General features: G+C 38.5%; 1 protein-coding gene across 2 annotated transcripts in view; it reads left to right on the top strand.

Annotated features, from left to right (window-relative positions):
* The first annotated feature begins 1,195 nt into the window (after positions 1-1,195).
* sema3fb (sema domain, immunoglobulin domain (Ig), short basic domain, secreted, (semaphorin) 3Fb) overlaps positions 1,196-24,580 on the top strand; it is a 139,654-nt gene continuing 116,269 nt past the window's right edge. For both annotated transcript variants that reach the window (XM_051673473.1, XM_051673472.1), the window contains exons 1-2: positions 1,196-1,493; positions 3,852-4,005. In XM_051673473.1, the coding sequence (XP_051529433.1) occupies positions 3,894-4,005 (112 nt within the window). In that variant the 5' untranslated portion in view covers positions 1,196-1,493; positions 3,852-3,893. The remainder of the gene's footprint in view (positions 1,494-3,851; positions 4,006-24,580) is intronic.

The following is a 24,580-nucleotide window of genomic DNA, read 5'->3' as shown; positions in this document are numbered from 1 at the left end:
AACTCTGTGTAAAATAAATTAACAAACCTTTTTAGACACTTTTCATTTCAAAATCATTTTTGGTCAAATTGTAACCTGTGGGATTAAATGGATTAAAAGTCAAATAATTTTGTGAATTTGTGTTGTACTGCAGCAAATGCATTGCATGTACAGAACAAATTTACAGTAATATGCATATATTGTATGCAAATATCATAAGCAAATACAACTGGAGATGCTGCACATTTGTTGTAATAAATTGCATTAAATTGCATTCTGACTTCATTCTTTGTTGGTTCAATAAACATAGTATTATTTGTAGCAATTTTAGACTGCTCCACTGTGTTTGCCATCTGTGTGCATTGATATTAACGCCTCTTCATCATAATAAAAATACTTTTTTCCCAAACATTCCAAACTGGGACAACACTCTCTGAATCAACCTGTCTGAATGGTTTAGACTGAGGTACCATGCTCTTATCGCCTTAATAAAAGAAGTCACACATGATTATTTCCAATAGGTGAATGTTGTTATGTTACTGCATGTCATACAATTCTGACATCATGTATTAACATGCAAAAGCATTTACTCCCAAATACAAGAATGTGTCAAAGGGAGATGTAAGTGTGTGTTTGGGTGTGTGGTGTACAAAACGGTCATGGACTAACTAAATCTAAGGCTCTGTAACAGTAATTGTCAAAGCAATTGCATTGCTTAATAAGTGTTTTAAAGTAAAAACCTGTTTGTGAGACGTGGAAAACTGCAAATGATTACTCCATACCAAAAACAAAACAAGTCACAAAACTGATTTTCAAAGAAGCCCCTCAACGGAAACTGCAAAGTTAAAAAACATCCCATTATCATCACCGTTGCCCATTGAGTCATTTTTGACCTTTGATATGTAAACGGTAAATATATATATATAGGGTAGCAGCATGTGTTTAGATAGATAGATAGATAGCAATGTCAACACAATCCACACACATCAAAAACTTGAATAAATGTAGTCTTCCACATATAAATTGAATTGAATATAATCTAATATCGTTCACAATGGTCCCCAGTGGAGTACTTGACAGCATGGTGCATTGAAGATAACCATAGTAGTTCGGAGAAGGGGGCGGCGCTCCAAGGTGAACTCCCCGCCCGTGGGCGTGCCATATGCATATGATAGGCATTGCATCCACCTGCCAAGCTGTTTCAGCAGCAGTTAAGGCGAGCGAGTGAACGAACGCCAAACAGCGCTTGTCTTTAAACTATTCAAACAGCTTGTGACTGCGCAGAAGCTGTACACGGAGTTATCAGCTGGCTTTTACGCTTCCTTAACGCGTCTTAGCTCAAGATCAAACGGGATTTAATAAAACTGTACCAGATGAATTCTATGTACAAGAAGAACACCGCGCTCAGGTGTTCAAAAAGATAGGAACTCTCCGTAGGAACTCCGAGACATTTTATTGGATTCATTGTTTTGAGTTGAACTCAAAGTTCTTTTTGGACAGTTTGGAGCAATCAGGTAAAAATGACATTGCATGCATTTCTTTCTCATGAGAGTCACTGACAGAAGAGTGTGCATTATTTGAGCACTTCTGTTTTATTATGGGACACATCTAAACGTCCAGATTTTATTCTTAAACGTTTCTAAACTATTTTATATCTAAACATTTTAACTAGCTAATATTTGGACCTTCACAATAACAGCTAATGTTGGCTATAAGCATATTGTTTTTTAGACATTATGTGTAAGATTGCTGCTTATTATTTGCTATATGTTGGTTAGATGGGTAATAATAACGCGCGCTCAAGCACGCGCTCCAAAGTTGCGTGCATTATATACTCACGCGCTCACAAAATCACAGTATATGCTCCACTGAAACGCCTGATTATTAGGGGTTTCCTACGTATTTCTGCTTTGCACTCCAAGACCAGTTGGATTCACTTTGCACATTATTTTGCAAGTAATGTCATTATTAACCACGGCATACATGGCAGAACAGTTATGGTAGAGCTTCTGTCTATATTTCAGCACAATAGCCAGTTCAGTCAGAGCAGTTTATAAATTATAATTTATGTTAAGGGTGGTAGAAAAACAAATACATAAGAACATGTATTACAAACACTAACTGTAGTAAAAATATTACAAAATAAGAATAAACAATGGCAATAAAAAAAAAAAAAAAAAAACAATGGTAGATATAGTGCCAAAATGGGTAAGAAAGAATGCAGAAAACAAAAGTGAGATCCCTCAACCTGTTGATCAGTCATTAGACCTTATGAATGTTGACAACTTTCAACATTTTCCAGGAATGCTGAATTTAAAAGCTATGCTGTTGAGTTTTAAGTCTCTGACTTTTGCACAGACTATACAAATGACACAAGTTTGTTTAACACATTTAAAGCTTAATGCCTTTACTTGAGAGGGAGGTAAATTAAGACAAATTAGATAAATTAATCTTAATGACCTTCATCTTGATTATTTTCATATAACCTTAATGTACCCTTAAAACTTTGTTTCTACAAAACAAGCTACTGTATATATTTATTGTAATAAATAATATTGTAATGAATGGTGTTAAATGAATGTGTCGCATTAGAATGTATTAATGTATTTGATTAATAAAGGATTTATTAATGTAGGTAAAAATGCAATAGGTGAGAGTCAGTTTATTTTTAAGGATTTTGTGCAAATATATTTTGCAAGCCTGTTCCTTCTAAGAAACATCCCTTGATGGGTGTATTTTGTGAAAACAAATTAATAAATAAAAAAACATAACAAAAAGAATACGTTTTAAATGCATCAATTTGAAGGCTTCTCTCTGTTAATATTTCACATCAACTAGTTGATCCTACTAGACCCAAAACAGCATCTTCCAAGCAAAGTGGCATAAATTTAAAAAATTTATTAAAAGCAGTCCATTTTATGGTTAATGTATAGATTTTTATACAGTAGATCTATTCTCTTAAAGCAAGTGTGCGTGAGACTATATGCATGTGTCTGAGCGCTCTTGTGTTCATATAATTGTTGTTTAATTTCACTGCCTTGTGTGAGGTAAAGAGGCAGAGAATTTAGATAAACAGCGGGACAGTTAACAAATTGCCTGCAAATAGCTGAGGTTTAAACAGCTGCTTCCACTCATAAATGCTCTGTGGCCAGGCATCGTTTTTTGTTGGATGGCCTATCTTCCGCCTATACTGGTTTTTCTGTTTTTTAAGATTTTGGCTCCTTGTTTAAAAAATAAAATAAAATAAATTCTAAAGCTTTGATCAGTGTCAATACTATGGTGCTTTGGGAATGGGAACATTGATTCAGATATCTCACGACAGAATGTAGATGGCCTGCTTAAATTCTCTTATTAAAGCAGGGACCTCCGAGGTAAAACATACAATATGGAAGTGTCTTGAAAGTCTCTTGAATATTTATGGGATAAAACGCTTTCGTATATGACATTGGCTTACGCTTTGGCATAAGGAGAACACAAGTCAGTAACTACAAGAAAAAAAACAAAAAACATTTACAACCCATATGACTTTAGTTATTCTGTGGAACTCAAAAGGAGGTCTTTTGCAGAATTTCCATAGAATGTGCAGTTTCATTATGGGAAATGGGGCTTTTAAACTCCAAAAATGACAAAATACAAACCTTTGTATGAATAACGGAACATTATTTTAAGTCTTAATTTGTTGAAAATCTTTGTAAATTAGATGAAATGGTGAATAAATTGTGAGATTCTTTGAAGAATCTAAGTCTCTGGAATACAAATGGGTGACAAGGCTTTGTATATGACATTGGTGAACATCCAGTCCATAACCACAAGATATAACTTTTTTTTTGTACCATCTATTTGTACCATTCATTGTCTGTTTTCTTTTCCAGCGACCTCATCAATTGTGTCTTTTGGACTTCAGCGGATGCACCATGCTTTTGGACAGTCTTTGGGCAGCCCAGATTCTACTGGTCTTATCTGTCCCAACATTGGGTTTGGACCGCGACCCCCAAAATGCACCCCGTGTCTTCTTGTCCTTTAAAGGTAGGATAGCATATCTTTTTGGCATCTCTTGACCTGCTTCTGGTTTTCATTCAGAAATTGTTTCTTCATTTGTGTGGCCTGTGGTTTGGTGGAACCGTGTGAACATTCTGGAAAATCATTTTCTCACGTGCTACCTTCTGGTTTTCATGACTGAATTTGATGAGTTGATAAATGGCAGAGCATGGGCGATGATTCGTCGGAAATTTGCAGCATAGACGGATTCTCGCGTCTAACCACAAACTGAATGAGTGGAAGCCGTCTGTGCGTTTCTAATGGGTTTCCAATCAAACATCTTAGATTTTCTCAACCAGCTGCATCCACTTTCATCCTGTGTCAGGGTAATTAAAAACACAAACTAGGAGTTGAAAAAACAATCATTCTGAAACTTCAACATTGGTCAGATTAAAATTTACCGAAAACCGAACATGCCATCTCAATTATTTCGGTAGTATGTATTTAAGCATATTTCTACAATAATCGATAGCAGACACAAAACAGGATATGTGAAATAATGTTTCTTAGTGATGAAATTTTTGTAGATGAATCTACTGTTTCTGCGTAGAGTATGAACTCAACAAAAGTTCACACTGTTAATTATTCAGAATTTGCCCTTCACCCTTAAAAATAAAAGTTCCAAAAAGGGTTTTACAGCCATCAGAGAACCTTTATCTTTATCCAACAGCTAGTTCAGGTCAACTTTTTTTAATTGGACAAGAAGCGTTCCATGAGTGCTCATATTTCGAATAGCAATACTGAAACGTTTCACTATTTGTATTGCTCCACATTTTTGTGTGCTTAACGTAGAATTCCAGCCCTTGATCCTGTTTTGGTCTTTTTTTTCCCATTGGCTATGCAAAAATAAACAAAATAACTGACCAAAATGTGTCTGAAATGTTAATTTCTTGCTACTTCTTGTTCATGGAACTGTTGTAGGTACAACAGGTAAATTGGGACACACTTTTAATATTGGGATGACAAATCACCCATTTTCCTGAATTCACCCTATAACAGCAATCTCACAATTGTGCATTAAGTAGAAAACCATTGCCACTGTGTACTGTATGTTTCAAAGAACCCAGTGTGGCTTTTACTTTTCCTCTTTTAACAGATGAAACCTACACTAGTACCAATATTATGATCTGAAGAACCTTTATGTAACATCAATAATTATTTTTTTTTTACTTCTCCAAGAATCGTTTTGTGAACTCAAGAACCTTATACAGTGACAAATGGTTCTTGATAAGAAATTGGTTCTTGCTGAACCTAAGGCACTGCAAAGACTATTACAGAACCTTTATTTTTAAGTGTGTTTGATAGACCAGGCTGCGTCTGTGACTTTAAAAAACATCTTGTAGAGATACATTTTCTAGATCAGCCATGCACGTCAGTGTGCCCCAGGTCTATACTGCTGGAGATCAGGGCTACGATTAGTTGTTTGAGAGCAGGGACCAGGCAATTCCCCTGTTTGCCAAGCTCTCCGTTTCCCAGACGAGAATGCTCTTGTGGACTTAATTACGAAGGCCGGCACAGTTAGTTATTCAAGGATTTTTTCCGCTTTAATCAAGTTGGATTTAACACTCCAATGAGCATGTTTGTAGATTCAGTCATTTTGAAGGATTTCAAATATTAGTATTTCAGGAATCACCTCCCTTTCTTGATGCTGTGCTGTGCTAGAACCCTGCCCAATTTGTCTGAATTCTGTACACCCTTTGCATGGCTTGCAATCTTTGACTTGCAAACTCCATGAAGTCCACTTGTAAAAATTATTCTGTTCTAATTTAACAATATATTTACAGTATATATTTCTTATTAAAAATTGTTATCCGCATAACAATTTGAGTGAAAATTTGAATTTAATAATTAACTTTTTGAATTTATAAATGATGATATTCCATATACATGCTGACATGTGCTTTAATGACAGCATGTACTTGAGCAGGCAAGTTTGTGCAAAACCTGATGATAATTTAAGCATGATTTCCATTTTTACAAAGTAATTAACATGGTCAATGTCACAAATTTGCTTATTTGATTAATGAACTATGAATAGTGCCTTTGTTTAACATTTTTCAAAATCATTAAACTTCATTAACCCAGATTTACAATATGGCAATCAGACATTTGAACCCCATTATTTATTGTATGTACAGCTCACATAGCACATTGTAACTCGGCAAACAAATAATAATGAATTTTCTGATTGTATTTGTCTTGTTGTCCAGTAAAAATAATTCAGAGAAATTTAACAAAATATAGTATCAAGAAAAAACTAGACTGAAAAACCTATAAGTTGACTCTACTCAGTTAATTGTTTCCTCAGCTGAATTGAGTAATGGTGCCTCCAAAACTTTTGTAATTAAGTTTACTTAACTTGGTGTTCATATGAATAAACGTAACTATTTAAGTTACGGTACTGTAACAAGATGCAAGTAGACAACTCAAATTTGCTATTTAAATGTTGTTGTTTCAACTTAATTTTTATTGAATGTACTCAGATTTATGAAACAAAATAAAAGTTTAAATAATGAAGATTATAACTGATTCTAGGTAAGTCATTTAATAAACGTATTTCTCCACGGTAATGCATAGACACCTGTACATCAGTTGCACATGCACAAGGAGAACTGAGATTGTCTTAACAGGGTCCAACTTGACCAAAGGGGACACAGATCACCCTAATGGTGACATCACACCAAACAACAATTTGCAACAAAACAACATAAATAATACTACAAAAGAGCTAAAACCTCAATAACAACTATTTAAATTCCCCCAAATGTTCCCTTTGACTAAGGAAACATTAAATAATTCAAGCACAAGGCATTGTGGGTATTCCCCATACCCTCAATTTTGTACACAATAATTTGAGTTAATAACACTTAAAATCTTAAGTCTATGGATTTTTGCAAATAATAAGATCAAGGAACTTAGATATTTGAGTTCCCTTACGATTACAGTTCACTCGACATTGCATCATGCTGACGCATATGGGAAATACCTTTTCCGACAACTTAGTTGAAACCCTTCTACAATAATGGCAATTCCATTGGCCATGGTGTTTAAGCCCCACCCTTTTAGGCGCAAAACTGTTTGGTATATAAGCAGGTGCGAAAACACCGTTTCTCAAAATTTTTTTCCTTCAAGACAGCGATTCATCTTTCATCTTAGAAGCTCTCTACATTGTTGCCATCAAAATACACAAGTCAGAGGAAGGAATCTTCACAAGTTTAGAAGACTCTCTGCTCCCCTGCAGTATTTCTGGCGGACATTCTACACCTCACCGTTAGACGCTTAGTTGGTGAACGGGTCCTCGCTACACATACTCCACACAGGCCTTCGGCCTTTATTCTTTATCCTTTAATGCTATATCTGCTATATATATATATATATATATATATATATATATATATACACACACAGTTGTGCTCAAAAGTTTGCATACCCATGGAGAATTGGTAATAGATGTTCCATTTTTAAAGAAAACATGAGTAAGCAGGCAAAACACATTTCTTTTATTTCTTATGGGATTCATATTCAACTGTAGGTTATAACAGAATGGCACAATCATAAAACAAAACATGGCAACAAAGAAAAAAATGAAATGACCCCTGTTCAAAAGTCTGCATACCTTTAGTTCTTAATACTGTGTATTGCCCCCTTTATCACCAATGACAGCGTGCATTCTTTTGTAATAGTTGTCTGTGAGGCCCCAAATTCTTTTCATCTTGGCAAAATGCCTCCAGGTCATGCAAAGTCTTTGGTTGTCTTGCATGAACTGCACATTTGAGATCTCCCCAGAGTGGCTCGATGATATTAAGGTCAGGAGACTGTGATGGCCACTCCAGAACCTTTACCTTTTTCTGCTGTAACCACTGGAGGGTCAACTTGGCCTTGTGCTTAGGGTCATTGTCATGCTGGAATGTCCAAGGGCTTCCCATGCGCAGCTTTCGTGCAGAAGAATGCAAATTGTCTGCCAGTATTTTCTGATAACATGCTGCATTCATCTTGCCATCAATTTTCACAAGATTCCCCGTGCCTTTAGAGCTCACACACCCCCAAAACATTAGTGAGCCACCACTATGCTTCACAGTGGGGATGGTATTCTTTTCACTATAGGCCTTGTTGACCCCTCTCCAAACATAGCGCTTATGGTTGTGACCATAAAGCTCTATTTTGGTCTCGTCACACCAAATTACAGTGTGCCAGAAGCTGTGAGGCGTGTCAAGGTGTTGTCGGGCATATTGTAACCATGCTTTTTTGTGGCATTGGTTCAGTAAAGGCTTCTTAGCCATGCAGCTCATTTTTGTTCAAGTACCTTCATATTGTGCTCCTTGAAACAACCACACCGTCTTTTTCCAGAGCAGCCTGAATTTCTTCTGAGGTTACCTGTGGGTTTTTCTTTGTATCCCGAACAATTCTTCTGGCAGTTGTGGCTGGAATCTTTCTTGGTCTACCTGACCTTGGCTTGGTATCAAGAGATTCCCGAATTTTCCACTTTTTAATAAGTCATTGAACAGTACTGACTGGCATTTTCAAGGCTTTGGATATCTTTTTATATCCTTTTCCATCTTTATAAAATTCCATTACCTTGTTACGCTGGTCTTTTGACAGTTCTTTTCTGCTCCCCATGGCTCAGTATCTAGCCTGCTGAGTGCATCCATGTGAGAGCTAACAAACTCATTGACTATTTATACACAGACACTAATTGCAATTTAAAAAGCCACAGGTGTGGGAAATTAACCTTTAATTGCCATTTAAACCTGTGTGTGTCACCTTGTGTGTCTGTAACAAGGCCAAACATTCAAGGGTATGTAAATTTTTGATCAGGGCCATTTGGGTGATTTCTGTTATCATTATGATTTAAAAAGGAGCCAAACAACTATGTGATAATAAATGGCTTCATATGATCACTATCCTTAAATAAAAGACTGTTTTTTTTTGCATGATCAGTCATATTTTCAAAATCAATGCCAAAATTTCACAATGTCTGCCAGGGTATGCAAACTTTTGAGCACAACTGTATATATAATATATATAAAACAGCCGCTTACATGTTCGTGTCTTTTTAAAGATGTCGTTCTGTAAATGTTCCATATGCGAGGGGCACATCCCGCTGTCAGATCAACACGAGAGCTGCATTCCCTGTCTGAGCCATTCCCACGCAGAGGCAGCTCTCATGGAGACAGTCTGCCCTCACTGTGAGGGCATGAGACTCAAGGCTCTTCACCCTCGTTCTGAGGGACGATTCAGCCTCCCGTGCCCTCCCTTCCACCCACCTCTTTTGTGACTCCAGAGGGATCACATGAGGAGGCACGGCGGGGCCGCGAAGTCGAGCAGGATGAATTTGAGGTGAACCTCGTGCCGGCACATGCCCTGCCAGCCCCTCAATCTCCATGTACTATGTCTGTGTCAGTACATTATATGCATAATGAGCTTCGGCCCTCTGCAGGAGCGCACGACCTCGTCACGTTCAGTGGTTCTGACGTTGGGGATGATGTTATGTCTCTCACTGCATTTGACACTGGTGAGTGGACAATGGAGGATGTCACCACCCCTTCCCCCAGTGAGGGCGAGGAGGGTGCACGCACCACTGACAAGGAGATGCTTCGCATCCTTGCAAGGGTGGTTGAAGAGCTAAGTCTCGAGTGGTCTCCTCCAGAGCAACTGGCAAAATCTCACCTTGATGAGTGGCTCCTGCAGTCCGGACGTCATCAAGCGACCGCATCCCGCAGATCTGCCCCATTCTTCCCAGAGGTTCATAATGAACTGACAAAAACCGTGTGCCCTATTCAGCTTGCTTGCACAGCGATTCCACTCTCCTCACTAAAGTGGACCACGGGGAAGACAAAGGTTATGCCCAACTATCCCCTGTGGAAGAGGCAGTAGCTGCACACCTCTGCCCGGTGAGTAGCAGGGCGTGGAAATCACACCCCATTCATCCTTCTAAGCCATGTCGACTAATATCTGCACTGGCTGGAAAAGCATACTCGGCAGCGGGCCAGGCTGGTTCAGCACTCCACGCAATGGCGGTGCTCCTAGTTTTCCAAGCTAAGCTCCTCAAGCAAATGGTCGAGAAAGACTATGATCCAGAGACGTTTAAAGAGCTCCACACCACTATGGACTTAGCGCTGCGGGCCACTAAAGTCACTGCCCAGGCCATTGGCAAATCAATGGGCAACTGGTGGTCCTGGATCATCGCATCTGGCTGACCCTCACAGAAGTGGGTGACACGGAAAAAGCCACCCTCTTTGATGCTCCGGTGTCGACAACTGGCCTATTCTGCAGCTCTGTGGATGGGTTTGCTGAGTGCTACGTTATGGCTCAGCAACACTCGCATGCTATGAGACATTTTATGCCAAAACGGAGCAGTACTTCATACCAACCGGGTCGCTCCTACTCTGTCTCGGGCCAGATCCCGGCTAAAAACCCCATGCCTGCTGCCTCAGCACCACCAAAATTCGCTGCCAGTAAAGTCACGCAAGCCATGGCCCAAACGTAGGCAGCCGCCTCAGCGTGAGACCCGTGCCAATGAGGGAAAAACTCCCCCATGCAGAAAAAGTGCTCCTAACAAGCACAGCTTTATGAAGCGGAATGCAGAGCTCACCATTCCTTCCGGACCTGTCCCAAAGAAGGCTCGATTAGAGACACACGATGCTGTTCCCCTCTTCCCCACTGCTGTTAGTTGGGAAAGGAATGTTGTTGTTCAAAATGTTGTTCAAAATGTTGCTCACATTCAAATAAAGAATGTAAAAAGAGTACAGCACTCGTTGCACATGCGCGAGATGCGCGAGACAACATGGTTGTTGCACGTCGGCCTCCCCATTTCAACGGTGTTCTATCTTCCACTGTTCCGCCCGAAGATGCGCTGGTGTTACGAGACGAGATACACAATCTTCTTGCAAAGAACACGATAGAGGTTGTTCCAGATTGTCAAGCCCGCAAAGGGTTTTACAGCCACTATTTTCTTATCCCAAAGAAAGATGACAGGCTTCGGCTGATTTTAGATCTGAAACATTTGAATCACGCACTTGCAAAGTGGCCGTTCAAAATGATCACTCGGAAGCGGATCTTATAGCATGTCCGCCCACGCGACTAGTTTGTGTTGATAGATCTGATAGACATGTAATTTCATGTGATGTGTTACAATTTGTACAGGATGTTTTTGAGATTCGCATTTGAGGGAACTGCATATCAATTCAAAGTCCTGCCCTTTGAATTGTCTCTGGGTCCTTGCACGTTCACAAAGTGCATCGATGTGGTACTCACCCCTCTGAAACTGAGTTGTGTGCACCTTTTGAATTACCTCGACAATTGGCTATTACTGGCCCAATCAGATGCTCTGTTATGCCAGCACAAGGACTTATTGCTCCAACATCTGAACAGCCTGGGCCTCAATGTCAACTGGGCAAAGAGCATGCTCTCCCCCAGCCAACAAATCTCCTTTTTGGGAGTCCTTCTTGACACCTTGACTGAGCGTGCACATCTCACGAGCGAGCGCACTCTGGCCATTCTCCAGTGTCTGTTCAAACTGGGGAGAACACTTCCACTGAAGCTGTTTCAAAAAGCATTGGGGCTTATGGTGGCATCTGCCATCATTCCATTAGGTCTTTTACACATGAGACCTCTGAGTACTGGCTCAAGCACTGTGTGCCATGGCATGCCTGGCACCAAGGACGAATGCACATCGCTATACTTCAGGCAGAAAGTGGTGACCACGGACACTTCCAACACAGGTTGGGGTGCATTGTGCGGCACCTGGACAGGTGTGAGGAGGGCGTGGCACATCAGTCGCCTGGAGCTTTTCCTAGCCTAGAAGGCTTTTCAATCCGAAATAGCAAATTATGTTCTGATTCGCTCGGACAACACGACAGTTGTGGTGTACATAAACCACCAAGGCGGAATTCGTTCCCTGCCAATGATGAGACTGACGCGTTCCCTTCTCCTGTGGAGCGAGCGCCATCTCCTCCCCCTGCGGGTTACATATGTCCCAGGCCGTCTGAATTATGATGCGGACCTGTTGTCACGCTAAGGAGTGATGCCGGGCGAATGGAGACTTCATTCTCAGACCATCCTGAGGATTTGGGAAATATTCGGCAAAGCGGAGATCGATCAGTTTTCCTCTGCGAAGAATGCCCACTGTCCCCTCTGGTACTCCAAGTCCCAAGCTCCACTAGGAGTGAATGAAATGGCCCACAAATGGCCTATGAAATGCAAATATGTGTTTCCCCTGGTGTGCCTCCTTCACTGAGTCATATGCAAAATCTGAGAGGACAAGGAAATAATTCTATTGGTTTCACCGAAGTGGCCTAATCAGACCTGGTTTCCAGAAATAATAGAGATTCTGGACGGCCCTCCATGGGAAATACAGCTGAGGAGGGATCTCCTCTCTCAAGCGCAGGGCACAATCTGGCATCCCCAGCCCAAGCTGTGGAACCTGCATGTGTGGCCCCTGATCGGAGTGCGCTAAACATGCCAGAACTGACACTAATTGGTGCTTTTCATGCGGCTAAGACCCAGTGAACTGCACCATACCTGAAATTCTAAGCGATTTTTCCCTCAGTCAGAAAACTCTGAGAAATTGTGTTTTCGTGCTTAAAAGGGCAGGGCTTAAACATCATGGCCAATCTTAGAATTGCCGTTATTGTAGAAGGGTTTCAACTAGGTTGTCGATAAAGGAATTTCCCATATGCGTCAGCATGACGCAATGTCTCGTTCCCTTCATCTCAGGGAACCGAGGTTACATAACTGAGACGTTATGAGCCCAAAACTTGTCATTTCATGTAATGTTTAATTAAGACAATTTGATTTTTTCAGTAATGACAACATTCGAGTTTACAGTGTATTTGTCAAAGGGGTAAGAAACAACAAAAACAACTGAATTCAAAGGGAAAACAAGTTTATTTTTCTTATCCAATTTGTAAAAAAATATTGTTTTTATGTTTTAAGCATAAACCTCACCAAATTTTGCTATATTTATCTGCAAACAAGACTTAATATCTTATGTAATTCTGCTTCTCAAATAATTTTTTGTTTTAAGGATGTTTGGATATTTTTACCAGAAAAATGTATTTTTTATTAGCCGAATCTGTGGTTAAGGGTGAAAGGGTCAAGGAATTATTTATTTTCTTAGTTTTCTTCTAAAAGGCTGATGCATTGCTAACTCACATGTTTGCGTGCTCTGTCGAGTTGGACACAGCAGTATTCCAATTTTGCAACCACAGAGTACTTGAGCCAACATTACATTTAGCCCTTTTAATTGGTTTTGGAGAGCAACTGCAAACCTCATCATAAGACAGCACCTGCCGTCCACTCAAACTGCAGGCCTACTGTTTTCGCCTTATAACGCCTCACAGCACACACAGGAATGTGCTAATTATTGTCAAACCCCATGCCCATTTTCAGACTTTTAAATCTCACTCCTCATTTCAGTTTGGTCCTCAGCCTTCCTATGATAAGTGACCCTTCGCTAAGCCCCACCTTAAAATCATTTCTGACCAGTCCTATCTATGCAACTGTTGACGTCCGCTATTTCTTTGACAAGCATTTGCTTTTTTCCAACAAAAGTCTATGGGAGTAATGTGTGTTTGGGCAGTTTTAAGCAAAATTGTATAGAAATTTAAAAAATGTTGTTGGTGGGTCACTTGTAATAGTGACACGAGGTACGTAGAGAGGATACATGTAGTGTTTATCTTTAAATAAATCTTAAGAAGAGCATGCTATGGATTAAACTGTTTCAGTCCTCATTCCAAAATGAACATGTATAACATCAGCAAGGACACTTTCATTTGCCCCAAGGTAATTTAAAGCTAATAACTTAACATTAATTCATTTATCAATTGATTCAGGTCTCAGTAAAGGGGATGGTAAATTAATAGTTCACAGCATCATAGTGAGTGTGTTATGAGACATTTTGAGAAGTTCTGTTCACTTACACTAATGTTATCAAGTGTAATCACCATGAAATTACGGTTTTCTCTTTTCGAGTGGCTGTAATAATCGTCTGTCTCAATTCTTATTCACAGTCTCAGTTTTTAATAAAATTAATGTTTAATTTACTAGTGTCTTTACAAAAAACTTCAGATAAATATGCTTTACATTGTCACACTTCATTCCATCCCAAGTAAGAATATTTTCGATTTCGTTTATGAGAATATTTTGCCAAAAAAATGTGCCATTCACGGCAATCTTCCATTCATACCTAAGGGAAGTTCTGCAAAGCTTGTCAGAGCGAACAGCAGTAAACAAGGGGATGTTTCTAAAATGTTCCTTCTTCCAAATAGTCTTATAGACTTCCAAATAGTCCCCAAATAGCTTTTAAAACCAAGCTTGTCTGTGTTTAACTTAGCTGTGTCAAAAGTTGATTGATCTTAGATATGTTTTCAGCTGAAGATAGGTTGCTTTTCCACTTTACAGTGTTATTACCCTGAAGAAATCTGTGATAGACGTATATTACCAAACCAAACTGAGCACTTCTGAAGGTCATAAAGCTGATATTTTTACCTCTGTAACTAGAGGTACACATCCTACTATCTACAATGCCTGTCCAAATAGATTTGTTCTGTCAACCCACTTTAGAGGTCAGGAGTTGTGACCTCTTGCACAAGTGGAGCTCACTTTTCTAGTAAAGTAGTTCCACCCCTCTCGGAGAGTAAATCAAAAACATCTTAATTGTTCTTTGAGCTTTGCAACTTCCTTCCCCTCGCTTTGTGCTTCGTCAAGGTAGTTCCCCAGGGAAAACACTCCCATGATGCCAACGTTGAAGGCTTCTAAACCAAAGGCAGATGTGATACCTTTTCCATATCAGTTTTAGGAGAAACCTAATCCTGTTTGGTCTGGTGTAGAAATGGATTATCATGGTGAATAGAATGTCACTGATTCAGTGACAATCAATCAAATCCTTTGTTGGGTGATTGCATCCAGACGACCATACATCCATTTACCAACATTGTATTGAATGAGTTCATTTTGAAGCAACTGGGGGTTATCAACCACAATTACAACTATCAAGAAAGAAATGAGAGTCATTCAATGTAAATCAAATCTGTTTTTAATTAATCCCAAAGGTTAGTTGTAAGATTGAAAGGTGAACCAGCATGCACAATTGATTTTAGAGCCATAAGAGTTTCAGTCGCCAGCCACCCGCCAGGGGGGTTTGACCCCCTTAAAGTATATATATATATATATACACACACACACACACACACCCCTCTGAGTGTTTAGACTGGCGTTGGCTTAACTTGCCCCCTTTATGCTGATCCGAGGTCAGTATTGATGCTTTCCTGCCAGGTTTGAGATTAGTGTAAATCAGTCTGGGTCAGGATAGGGTTATAACAAAGACCATAAGATATCTGAAACATTCAAGTTGTATCCCTGTGCTTAGAGATGAATCTATGGGCGGCACCTTTGAGCCTGCACAGTCGTGATGCAATACCAAAGCTCAAAGTTGACTTCTAGGCCATCAAGGCTTTTAATGACATGAATGCACATGAAATAAGCTCTCTGTTCCAGTTTAGGTCTGGGTGAATGTTATTGTGAAGAAGACATTTCCTCCTTGGGTCTGAATATGATCTCACCAATTTTGGCTAAGAACAATTGCAATTTTTATTAACTGCAGAATTATTATTTTTTTGTTACCATGGGAAATCAAGCTAATTTTAAAGGCCTGACATTTGAGCCAAATAGCAGTGTGAACTACAGTATAAAAGGTTTAATTCTGTAAACTGTCCTACTAGGGGTGTGCAGCGAAGTCAGAATCTGTATTGGTATTTGTTCATATGACAAAATTATCTGTACCTGTAACTGTATTCGGATAAAACTGGGCATGGGAGGGGCTTAAATCTAAATGAAATGCCCATTTTTAAATGTTACTTTTACATTTATAGTTTCTATTAAAAAACTATGAAATATGCCTTGTGTATGCCTTTTCATAATAATAGCCTAATAATAATAATAAAAATAATAATACAATACAAATACAGTTATAATTTAATTAAATTATAATTACATTTAAAAAAAAATGTCCTACCAGATGAAGCTGTTGGCCACATTAACCGTGTTTCATTAAAGTTAATTTTGTTAACTTTGGTTTCTCCTGGTATTTCTGATATTAATATCTGTCTGAAACAGAATTTTCGTTCGTCTGTTCATGTATAACAACATTACTCTGGAGGCAGGAGCTGTCAAGCAAAATGTGAATTTTCAGTGAATGATAAATACAAATTCAAGTATTAAAAGATAATATAATAAATCAATATAGCTTACAAACAGGTGAAAGTCCTGTAAGTGTACCAGGAATTTGTATGATAAGACACCATTATTTAGTTAATAAAAATAATAATAATAACAATAATGTTAAATTTATACAGTGCCTTTTCAGAGCTCAAGAACGCTTAACATTCTCAAATTAAGCACAGTTTAAAGAAGAACAAGAAGAAAAAAGACTTAAAAAGGAATATTCTGAATAGATGAATACTATATGGAGCATTTAAACCTTTATGGAGCATTTTAACTTTTTTCGGAATAAAGTCTTAACCTGATAATTACCTTAATTGCTGATGTGAATATACTGTAAATGTGGTCAGCTTTAAGAGATGGCTAGATGAGTTCCAACGTGAAATCACATCAGGTCAGGAATTTAACATCGTGCTCAGGTTTAGGCTATAAATAAATACATGGGAATAATGTGTGAATAGTGTGATACATTAACACAGACAATTCAAGAATTGGAAAGTGTACATGATGTCGTATCTTTGTTAATATTACACTTGACAAGCTCCAGACGCACACAATTAACGGAGGCCACAAACTTAGTCGACGCCGTGACCATCTGATCTGAAATCACACCGTGCGCATTTTCATTCATAAGGTTTACACCTTAGAAACATTGGCTGCACAGCTTCATACATTTTTTCTAAATCAATGATGCTTTATGCTTGTATTTCTTGGATTATCAGTCAAACTAATACATTTTTTAATATTATTCAGATGAATCCGTAATTCGTTTTTATTCGTGCCTTTCCGAATAGGGTATTCGGCTTCGGGCACATCCCTATATCCTACTGTCTCCTCTATGCTGTACGCTAATTTATGAATGATAAAGGAGTTTAGGTATTTATACAGATCCTAGTTTTATGCCAATGAAAAATATAGTTTTAAAATGTTACATTTATGCTGCTCTAAGTGTTTTGTTTGGGAATACCATGCATACAATGTCCCTACTGACTGACAGATATCACTAAAATAGGTGTCCTGAGAAATCACACTTTACTCTGTGACAACCCTCGGCTCTGTAAACAACAAAGAACCTGACAGCATGTCGCCAATATCCAATGAGAAATCTTAGCGGCAGCTCACTGTCAATAGTATGAGATTAGTACAGGGCTATCTGGCTACAGTGGCTTTAAATATTTTAGGAGAAAGGCTCATTGTGTTTTATTTAAATGTAACTTTCACACTGTTACCTTATTATTGTTAAGATATTGTTAGCTGTAGTAAGACAAATAACAGAGCTGTTTTCAAATCGGCTAAAAAAGTCCTGAAGCCTGTTTATTTGTACACGAAAGATGTGTGTGATTTTGTTTCTTTCAAAAGTAACTTGCATTTCCCTAGTGCAAATAGTTTATGTTCTAAAGTATTGTTTAAAAGCTTTGAGTGCATTATAGTGTTTTAAATTACCTCACTGAGACATTACATTAAACATGCAATGAGCACATTTAGGATTCATGGTGATTTCTATTTCTCTGTTACTTCTGTTCTGCCAGCCACATCTCTCTTTTTCTGCATAAATTACCTGTATTTTCCACAACAAAATCCTGAAAACCGAAGACCAAGCATCCCCATACCGCTACCAGCTTGTTTTTTTCTTGTGTGGTTAACCTCTTTTTCCCAAACTTGTGGCATTTGTGTTTGCTCACAAATAGCATTTAATTTCCTAAAATAACTGCAGTGGGTTTGGTTTTGAGGCGTGTGGTTTTGGCCAGAGTAATGGTGAACATTACACATCTCATTAGCTATTACACCCAATACAGCAATAACAAATATAGCCTTAATACACTATAACTTATGTGCTCAGTCCATTTATGCATATGTCTGCCAGCCATGGAAACAGCACTTGTATGATGAAAACAGAACCGCATGTGGTCAGGTTATGGGCAAGTGAGAATGATTACAGCTTCTCTGCTAAAAGGAACAGCTTAAACCAGTCTAAGGGAGGTTGTTGGTCTTCCATCCTGGCCAAGCTGGTCTTCAGATTGTTTCCCAGCCTGACCAGCTGACAAGTGCCCAAAACCCCTCTAAAACCATTAAACTAGACTATTGCCATTGGGTACCAATTTGAAGGAATACTTCACCCAAAAATGAAAATTCTCTCATCATTTACTCACCCTCATGCCATCCCAGATGTGTATGACTTTCTTTACTCTGCAGAACACAAACAGAAATTTTTAGAAGAATATCTAAGCTCTGGTGGTCCGTACAATACAAGTGAATGGTGACCAAAATTTTTAAGCTCCAGAAAGCACATAAAGGCCGCATAAAGGTAATCCATAAGACTCCAGTGGTTTAATCCTTCTGAAGGAATACAATCGATTTTGGGTGAGAACAGACCAAAATATAACTCCCTTTTTCACTATAAATTTTAAAATCTACGTTCTCCTTGGCAATCATGATTTCAAGCTCAATTACGCTTCCTAGCGCCATCTAGCGTTCTGCGCATGTGTCAAGCACTAGGAAGGGTAACCAAGCTTGAAATCATTATCGTGCCTAGAGACTGGAATGGCAAGATGTACAGTGAAAAAGGAATTACATTTTGGTCTGTTCTCACTCAAAAAGGATTAGATCACTTCAAAAGACATGGATTAAACCACTGGAGTCTTATGGATTACTTTTATGCTGCCTTAATGTGCTTTTTGGAGCTTCAAAATTTTGGTAAATATTCACTTGCACTGAATGGACCTACAGAGCTTAGATGTTCTTCTAAAAATCTTAAATTGTGTTCTGGAGAAGAAATAAATTCTTACACATCTGTGATGGCATGAGGGTGAGTAAATGATGAGAGAATTTTCATTTTTGGGTGAACTATTCATTTAAGCAGTTTTCTCAGGATAATCCAGCCAGAGCCATATATTACCACATACACCATGACACCTACTGGTACTCTCTATAGCAATATTTTTGCCTCTGGAAGCAGCTATCTATAATATTGACAAAATGTAATGTGCCTCCCAAAATGCGTGGCCAATTGTCTGATTTGAGTTGAGCATGATCACATTAGACCAGGCCTTAAAAAGTGCACGGGTCAAATGGGCATTGAATGTCATCCAATCCCGGCAAACAGTTCTGTGCTGTCATGTAAAATCAGGTCATTTGAAATGAAGTCAGTCGAGGATGATTTGTTCTACAGGCCTTAAAGTATCCGCTTTTAGAGGAAGAACACTGGACGTATTGTTTTGGGGTGGTTAATGATCATTCAAACCTGGCATTGCGGCCATATGAGGATCGCAAGAGGAGATCTGATGAGGGTGAATAGACAGATGGATGATAAGGGGGGGAAAGAGCCATTTGGAAAAGTCCCGCTTTTTTGTTATTTTTCTTTCTTTCCCTCTTAGTCATTTCCTCCGAGGCTGTTCGGATTTCAGGAAAACACTCTCTTGCAACACTAGAGGCTCCAAACCACTTCAAGGGCCTTTGGTATTCGAGACTGCGAGCATTAACCCTGTGAGGTTGTTCCTGCCCCCTACGCATTAAAATGGGTCAGTTCACAGTACTGGTATTAAAATAGCTGATCTAGGTAAAGATACTTTAGTAGTGCATACTAACTGGCCCTTAAACAAGTGTCGTCCAAACTCACAAAGAGATTAAACTGGTTGACAATAAGAATGCTTCAAGTTTATATAATCAAATCTTAGGTGTGTGTGTGTGTGTGTGTGTGTGTGTGTGTGTGTGTGATATATATATATATATATATATATATATATATATATATATATATATATATATATATATATATATATATATATATATGCAATGATTTTGCTGGAAATATAGAAGAAAGCAATATTGTGATATTTTAATGTAATTTTTATTTGGTCATTAATTTTCATAAAGAGATTAGTCTCATTTAACTCCTCGTTGTTTCATGACTTGTGAGTATGACAGCCTTGAGACAGAGATGTTAATAGTGTCTGTGATTCTGAGTTTGATTAGTTTCTGTAAATCAGTTCAAACTGTCTTTTTCAATGAATTACTCTGATTCATCAATTTGTTTGCAGATCAAAAGTGATATATTTCTGTAATTAAATTGAGCTTTTATTTTGACTGAACTTTTATTTTGAAGTGTTTCTGAGTTGATGTGATGGTCAGTCCAGAAAAGCCAGTCGTTATGTTACTCAAAGTGATTATTAAACCGCAAAAGGATGCTATTTAATTAAATAAGTATTTACTCTGTATGTGCCTTGAGCTACAGCGCTCTGTTTGCTGCCAACAATGCACGTGATGCCCATGACGTTGTGTTTTCCCTGTATGAAACAAGGTGTAGCTTTAAAAGGTATGCGCAACCGGCGTTTGCACAACACTGTCTCCACACATTCACAAGTGCTCACATTTGAAGTGCGCAGCACATGCAAACTATATATTTATCTCTATAAATCACAGATTTTGCGGTTAAATAATCTTACTAGGACATAACGTGATTTTAATTTGTGTGCTGAATGTTTATGTAATGACATTTGTTCATCAGATGGAATCAGTTTTTGGTATCGGAGCATTTTTATGAGCACGAGTACATGAGCACGGTATCGGACTCGATTCCGATACCATTATCGGTATTGGGACACCCCTACACAAAAATCCTCATGGATTATTTTCATGTATTAAAATGGCTTAGTAAAAACATATTTAGGTAAATATTGCTATGACTAAGTATTGCTATATTGGTTTAAATGGAAACTTACAATATTTAATGGAACTACAATCCCATGAAGCATTGCTAATGATGTAATCAAATTCAAAATGATAGAAAGAATAAAACTATTTATTGTAGGAGAGATTGACTTGATTACATAATTACCATACAGTGCATCATCAAAGTGTGCGGTCGCTACTGGGCTTGTTTGGTGCGCGCTGTTGCTAGTGATTCTTTCATTGGTGGATCTCTCTCTGCTGGATCATGGGTAGTGTAGTTATTCACCAGAAATTCGTCTATTTAACACATTCTCTTTTAATAAAGTTGAAATAATGTGGACGGATGGCTTCAACAGAAGCATATACTGTACCATCGATTAGCAACCTCGTAGCTCAAGGTAGGTCTGCCTGTAAAGGTTTATACATTGTCATTATGAATGAATGAATGAACGTTACATTTATATAGCGTTTTTCTGACACTACACTCAATGCGCTTTACACCGTGAACAGGGGAATCTCCTCAGCCACCACCAGTGTGCAGCATCCACCTGGATGATGCGACAGCAGCCATAGTGCGCCCGTACGCTCACCACATTTTTATTATTATTATAATTATTATTAAGAAGCCATGATTGACAAGGGCCAATGGGGGGAATTTGGCCAGGACACCTGGGAGTTACACCCCTACTCTTTTCGAGAAGTGTCCTGGGATTTTTAATGACCACAGAAAGTCAGGACCTCGGTTTAACGTCTCATCCGAAGGACGGTGCCTTTTTACAGAATAGTGTCCCCATCACTGTACTGGGGCATTAGGGCCTACACAGTCCGCAGGGTGAGCACCCCCTGCTGGAATTATAAATCAGTTCGCCTATAGAAAAAATAATTAAAGGGATTTTTACTTCCGGAACCAGTGCTCTGTAGGCTACAATGGCTGTTGGTCGAAATACTAATCAAGAGCAAACAGATATATAAAAGCAAATACAAAAACATTGAGATCTTAATAGAATATAATCACAAGGCTAGAGAGATATATTGAATATGAAGTAGAAGAATAGTTTGGAGCCACTCTTGCCACCCATGCAAAGATCAGATTCCTCTGACCTGCACAGAATCACTCTCAATCAGAGAAATGACCTGCAATTTTAGTTGCTTGACGCTGTTGAACCACATTCTATAACCTTATCAGTATATCTGATGGCACAGGGCAGCATACTTAAGTAATCTGGAGTGATATGATGATGTCTTTGTGTGCAGTTTTCCCACAAACATCTGCTCTAATCCTTGCAGCTGCATCATAATGCAGTCCATTTGCATCCCATCAGTCTTTGCAAGGACACGGGTGGCAGCTGGACCTAAAAAAAAAAAACAACTCACAATCCAAAGCCTGCACTGCGAGCACTAAGAGGGAGGTCAACGGATTATCACGCCTTTTTTTTTACACAAGTTTCAGGTCAGCCGGTTCATTGTGGATAGAGGGAGTGGCTTCTGCTTGCTGTGTGGTACATGAATGGCTGACAAACAATATCTTGGGATATAAAATATACTTTAAAATGATAGTTAAATCAAAAAATCAAAATTCTGTCATCATTTACTCATTCTGTTGTCATTCTAAAGCTGTAAGAATGTTCAGCCTACATTTTCACCTACTATGAAAGCATGTAGTGACCAGGGGTTGTCAAGCCCTAACAAGGACAACAACAAAGTACTATATTCCAAGTCTTCTGATGTCCTACAATAATTTTGTGTTAGGAACAGACTGAAATGTAAGTTTTTATTCACTGAGAATCTTCTCCTTTGCTGTAGCTTATTAGCTTACTTATAAAGTCATTCAGGTTTGGAAAGCCATAAGGGAGTAAATGATAAGAGAAAATTTCATTTTTGGGGGAACTAAAGAAATACCATCAGGTAAATACTACTTTAACAGTTCTGCTGAAAATTTTCTAAAAATTTTGTTCTTGGGTGAACTATTCCTTTAAAGCTGCACTATGTAATATTTTTTGGTTAAAAATGAACAAATTGCCATTATTGATTTAGTACATAAACAATCAGTGTTCAAAACAATGTCCTTACCTTATCCTGATTCACTATGGTAAGCCTATAAAAATCAGAGCAGTCGGGTTCTATTTGGCGCAAAACCGCTGGCTTATGATGTTCATCCTTGCATCATTACATCATGTCCGTACACACAGCAAAGAAGTACCGGCTGTCTCATGTTACGGCTGGAGAAACTAACTATGCTGTTCAACTCAGTTCAGTAACACTCACACAGTTCAGGACAGCATCGTTGCAGTCTAGATGGATGCTTATCTGTTATTCGTTTGGTGAAGTTGTTTACCTGCTATAATGCTTGGATATGTTTTCTGGTAGGCTTGTTGAAGCTTATATTGCTTGTCATGCTTTTATGAATTGAACATTACTTGTATGTTAACCAATCGCGATGTATCTATATTGTCCAGTGAAGTTACTGTGACATGTTTAATATGTATGACTTCTGAAATTGACTTCTTGTAATTGTTATATTGCATATTTAAGCATATTATTTTTAAGTTTAATAAAGTATATTTGATCCCCATCATTATTGAATCCTCATTTTATGTTTTTAGTTTACAGTGTTTATGTGTATTGCATAACATGCTATTGTAGTAACTGAGGCTGGACAAAGTCTTCTATTGAACTCGTATCAGCCATATCACGAGTTTAACCTCTTAAATTGAAAATTGTAGTACAATTCAAATATTAATAGTAGACAAAACACTTGAATGTGAAGGTGGTGGCTGAGGAGAGTCCCCAGTTCTCTATTTATAAGTGCTTTGAGTGTAGAAAAGCGATTTAAGTGTAAAATAAATTAATGTTGTTTATCTTCATCAAAGCAAGTAATATTTCCGTTTCAAATGTTTAATCGAGTAACATAATATCAACATGAAAATAGCATGTTATGACTCCGGCTCCAGTCATGATCACACACAGTCGATGTCCAGATAAGCTCAAATTGGGAGATTCATCCGCCAGAAGAGCAGTGCCAGAACACGACTGACGTAATGTATTCTTCCGCAAATTGCTTGCAATTTTAAGTTTCAACCACAGATGTCGCTTGAGAGCACAAAGTTACATAGTGCAGCTTTAAGGCTGGTCACTGTTCTTGTAAACCAAATCTAGGTCTTGGTTCTAGCCTCATATTTTTGAGTTCATGGAGTAAAAGCCATCCGGCAATGCTCCTAAGCAGAGTGTAAGTCATACAGTATCTCAGTACTACCCTAAAGTTTTCCTTTAATTTAGGATCCCATAAAGATTAAGGCACAGACACGAGTTACTGTTGAGTAAATGCTAAACTACAACTTTTAGTCGCCCTTACAAAAATTTAGAGTTCACTGCAAATTCGCCACAGATTATTTTCACATGCATATGAGCTTTGCAGCAAACGTACAGAAAATTGTCCATTGTTGCCAATGGTTTGCCGGAGGTTCACCACTACCGGTGAAGAGCTGCAAACTTCTGGCAAACATTTGCAGCGAATCACAAGCTTATTTGCATGTGAAAATTAAAAGCGGCAAGTTTGCGGCTAGTTTAGATTTTTTTTGTAAGGGTGAGCAGAATTTCAGAGCTACAGTCACAATCTGGTTTCATTGCTTTTAAAAAGTGTGACGGGGTGAGGTTAATCTGAGGCACGTGAGGAAAA

Source organism: Myxocyprinus asiaticus, chromosome 35 (assembly GCF_019703515.2).
Source record: "Myxocyprinus asiaticus isolate MX2 ecotype Aquarium Trade chromosome 35, UBuf_Myxa_2, whole genome shotgun sequence".
Classification (NCBI taxonomy): Eukaryota; Metazoa; Chordata; class Actinopteri; order Cypriniformes; family Catostomidae; genus Myxocyprinus; species Myxocyprinus asiaticus.
This window is presented reverse-complemented; position numbering and strand designations above follow the sequence as displayed.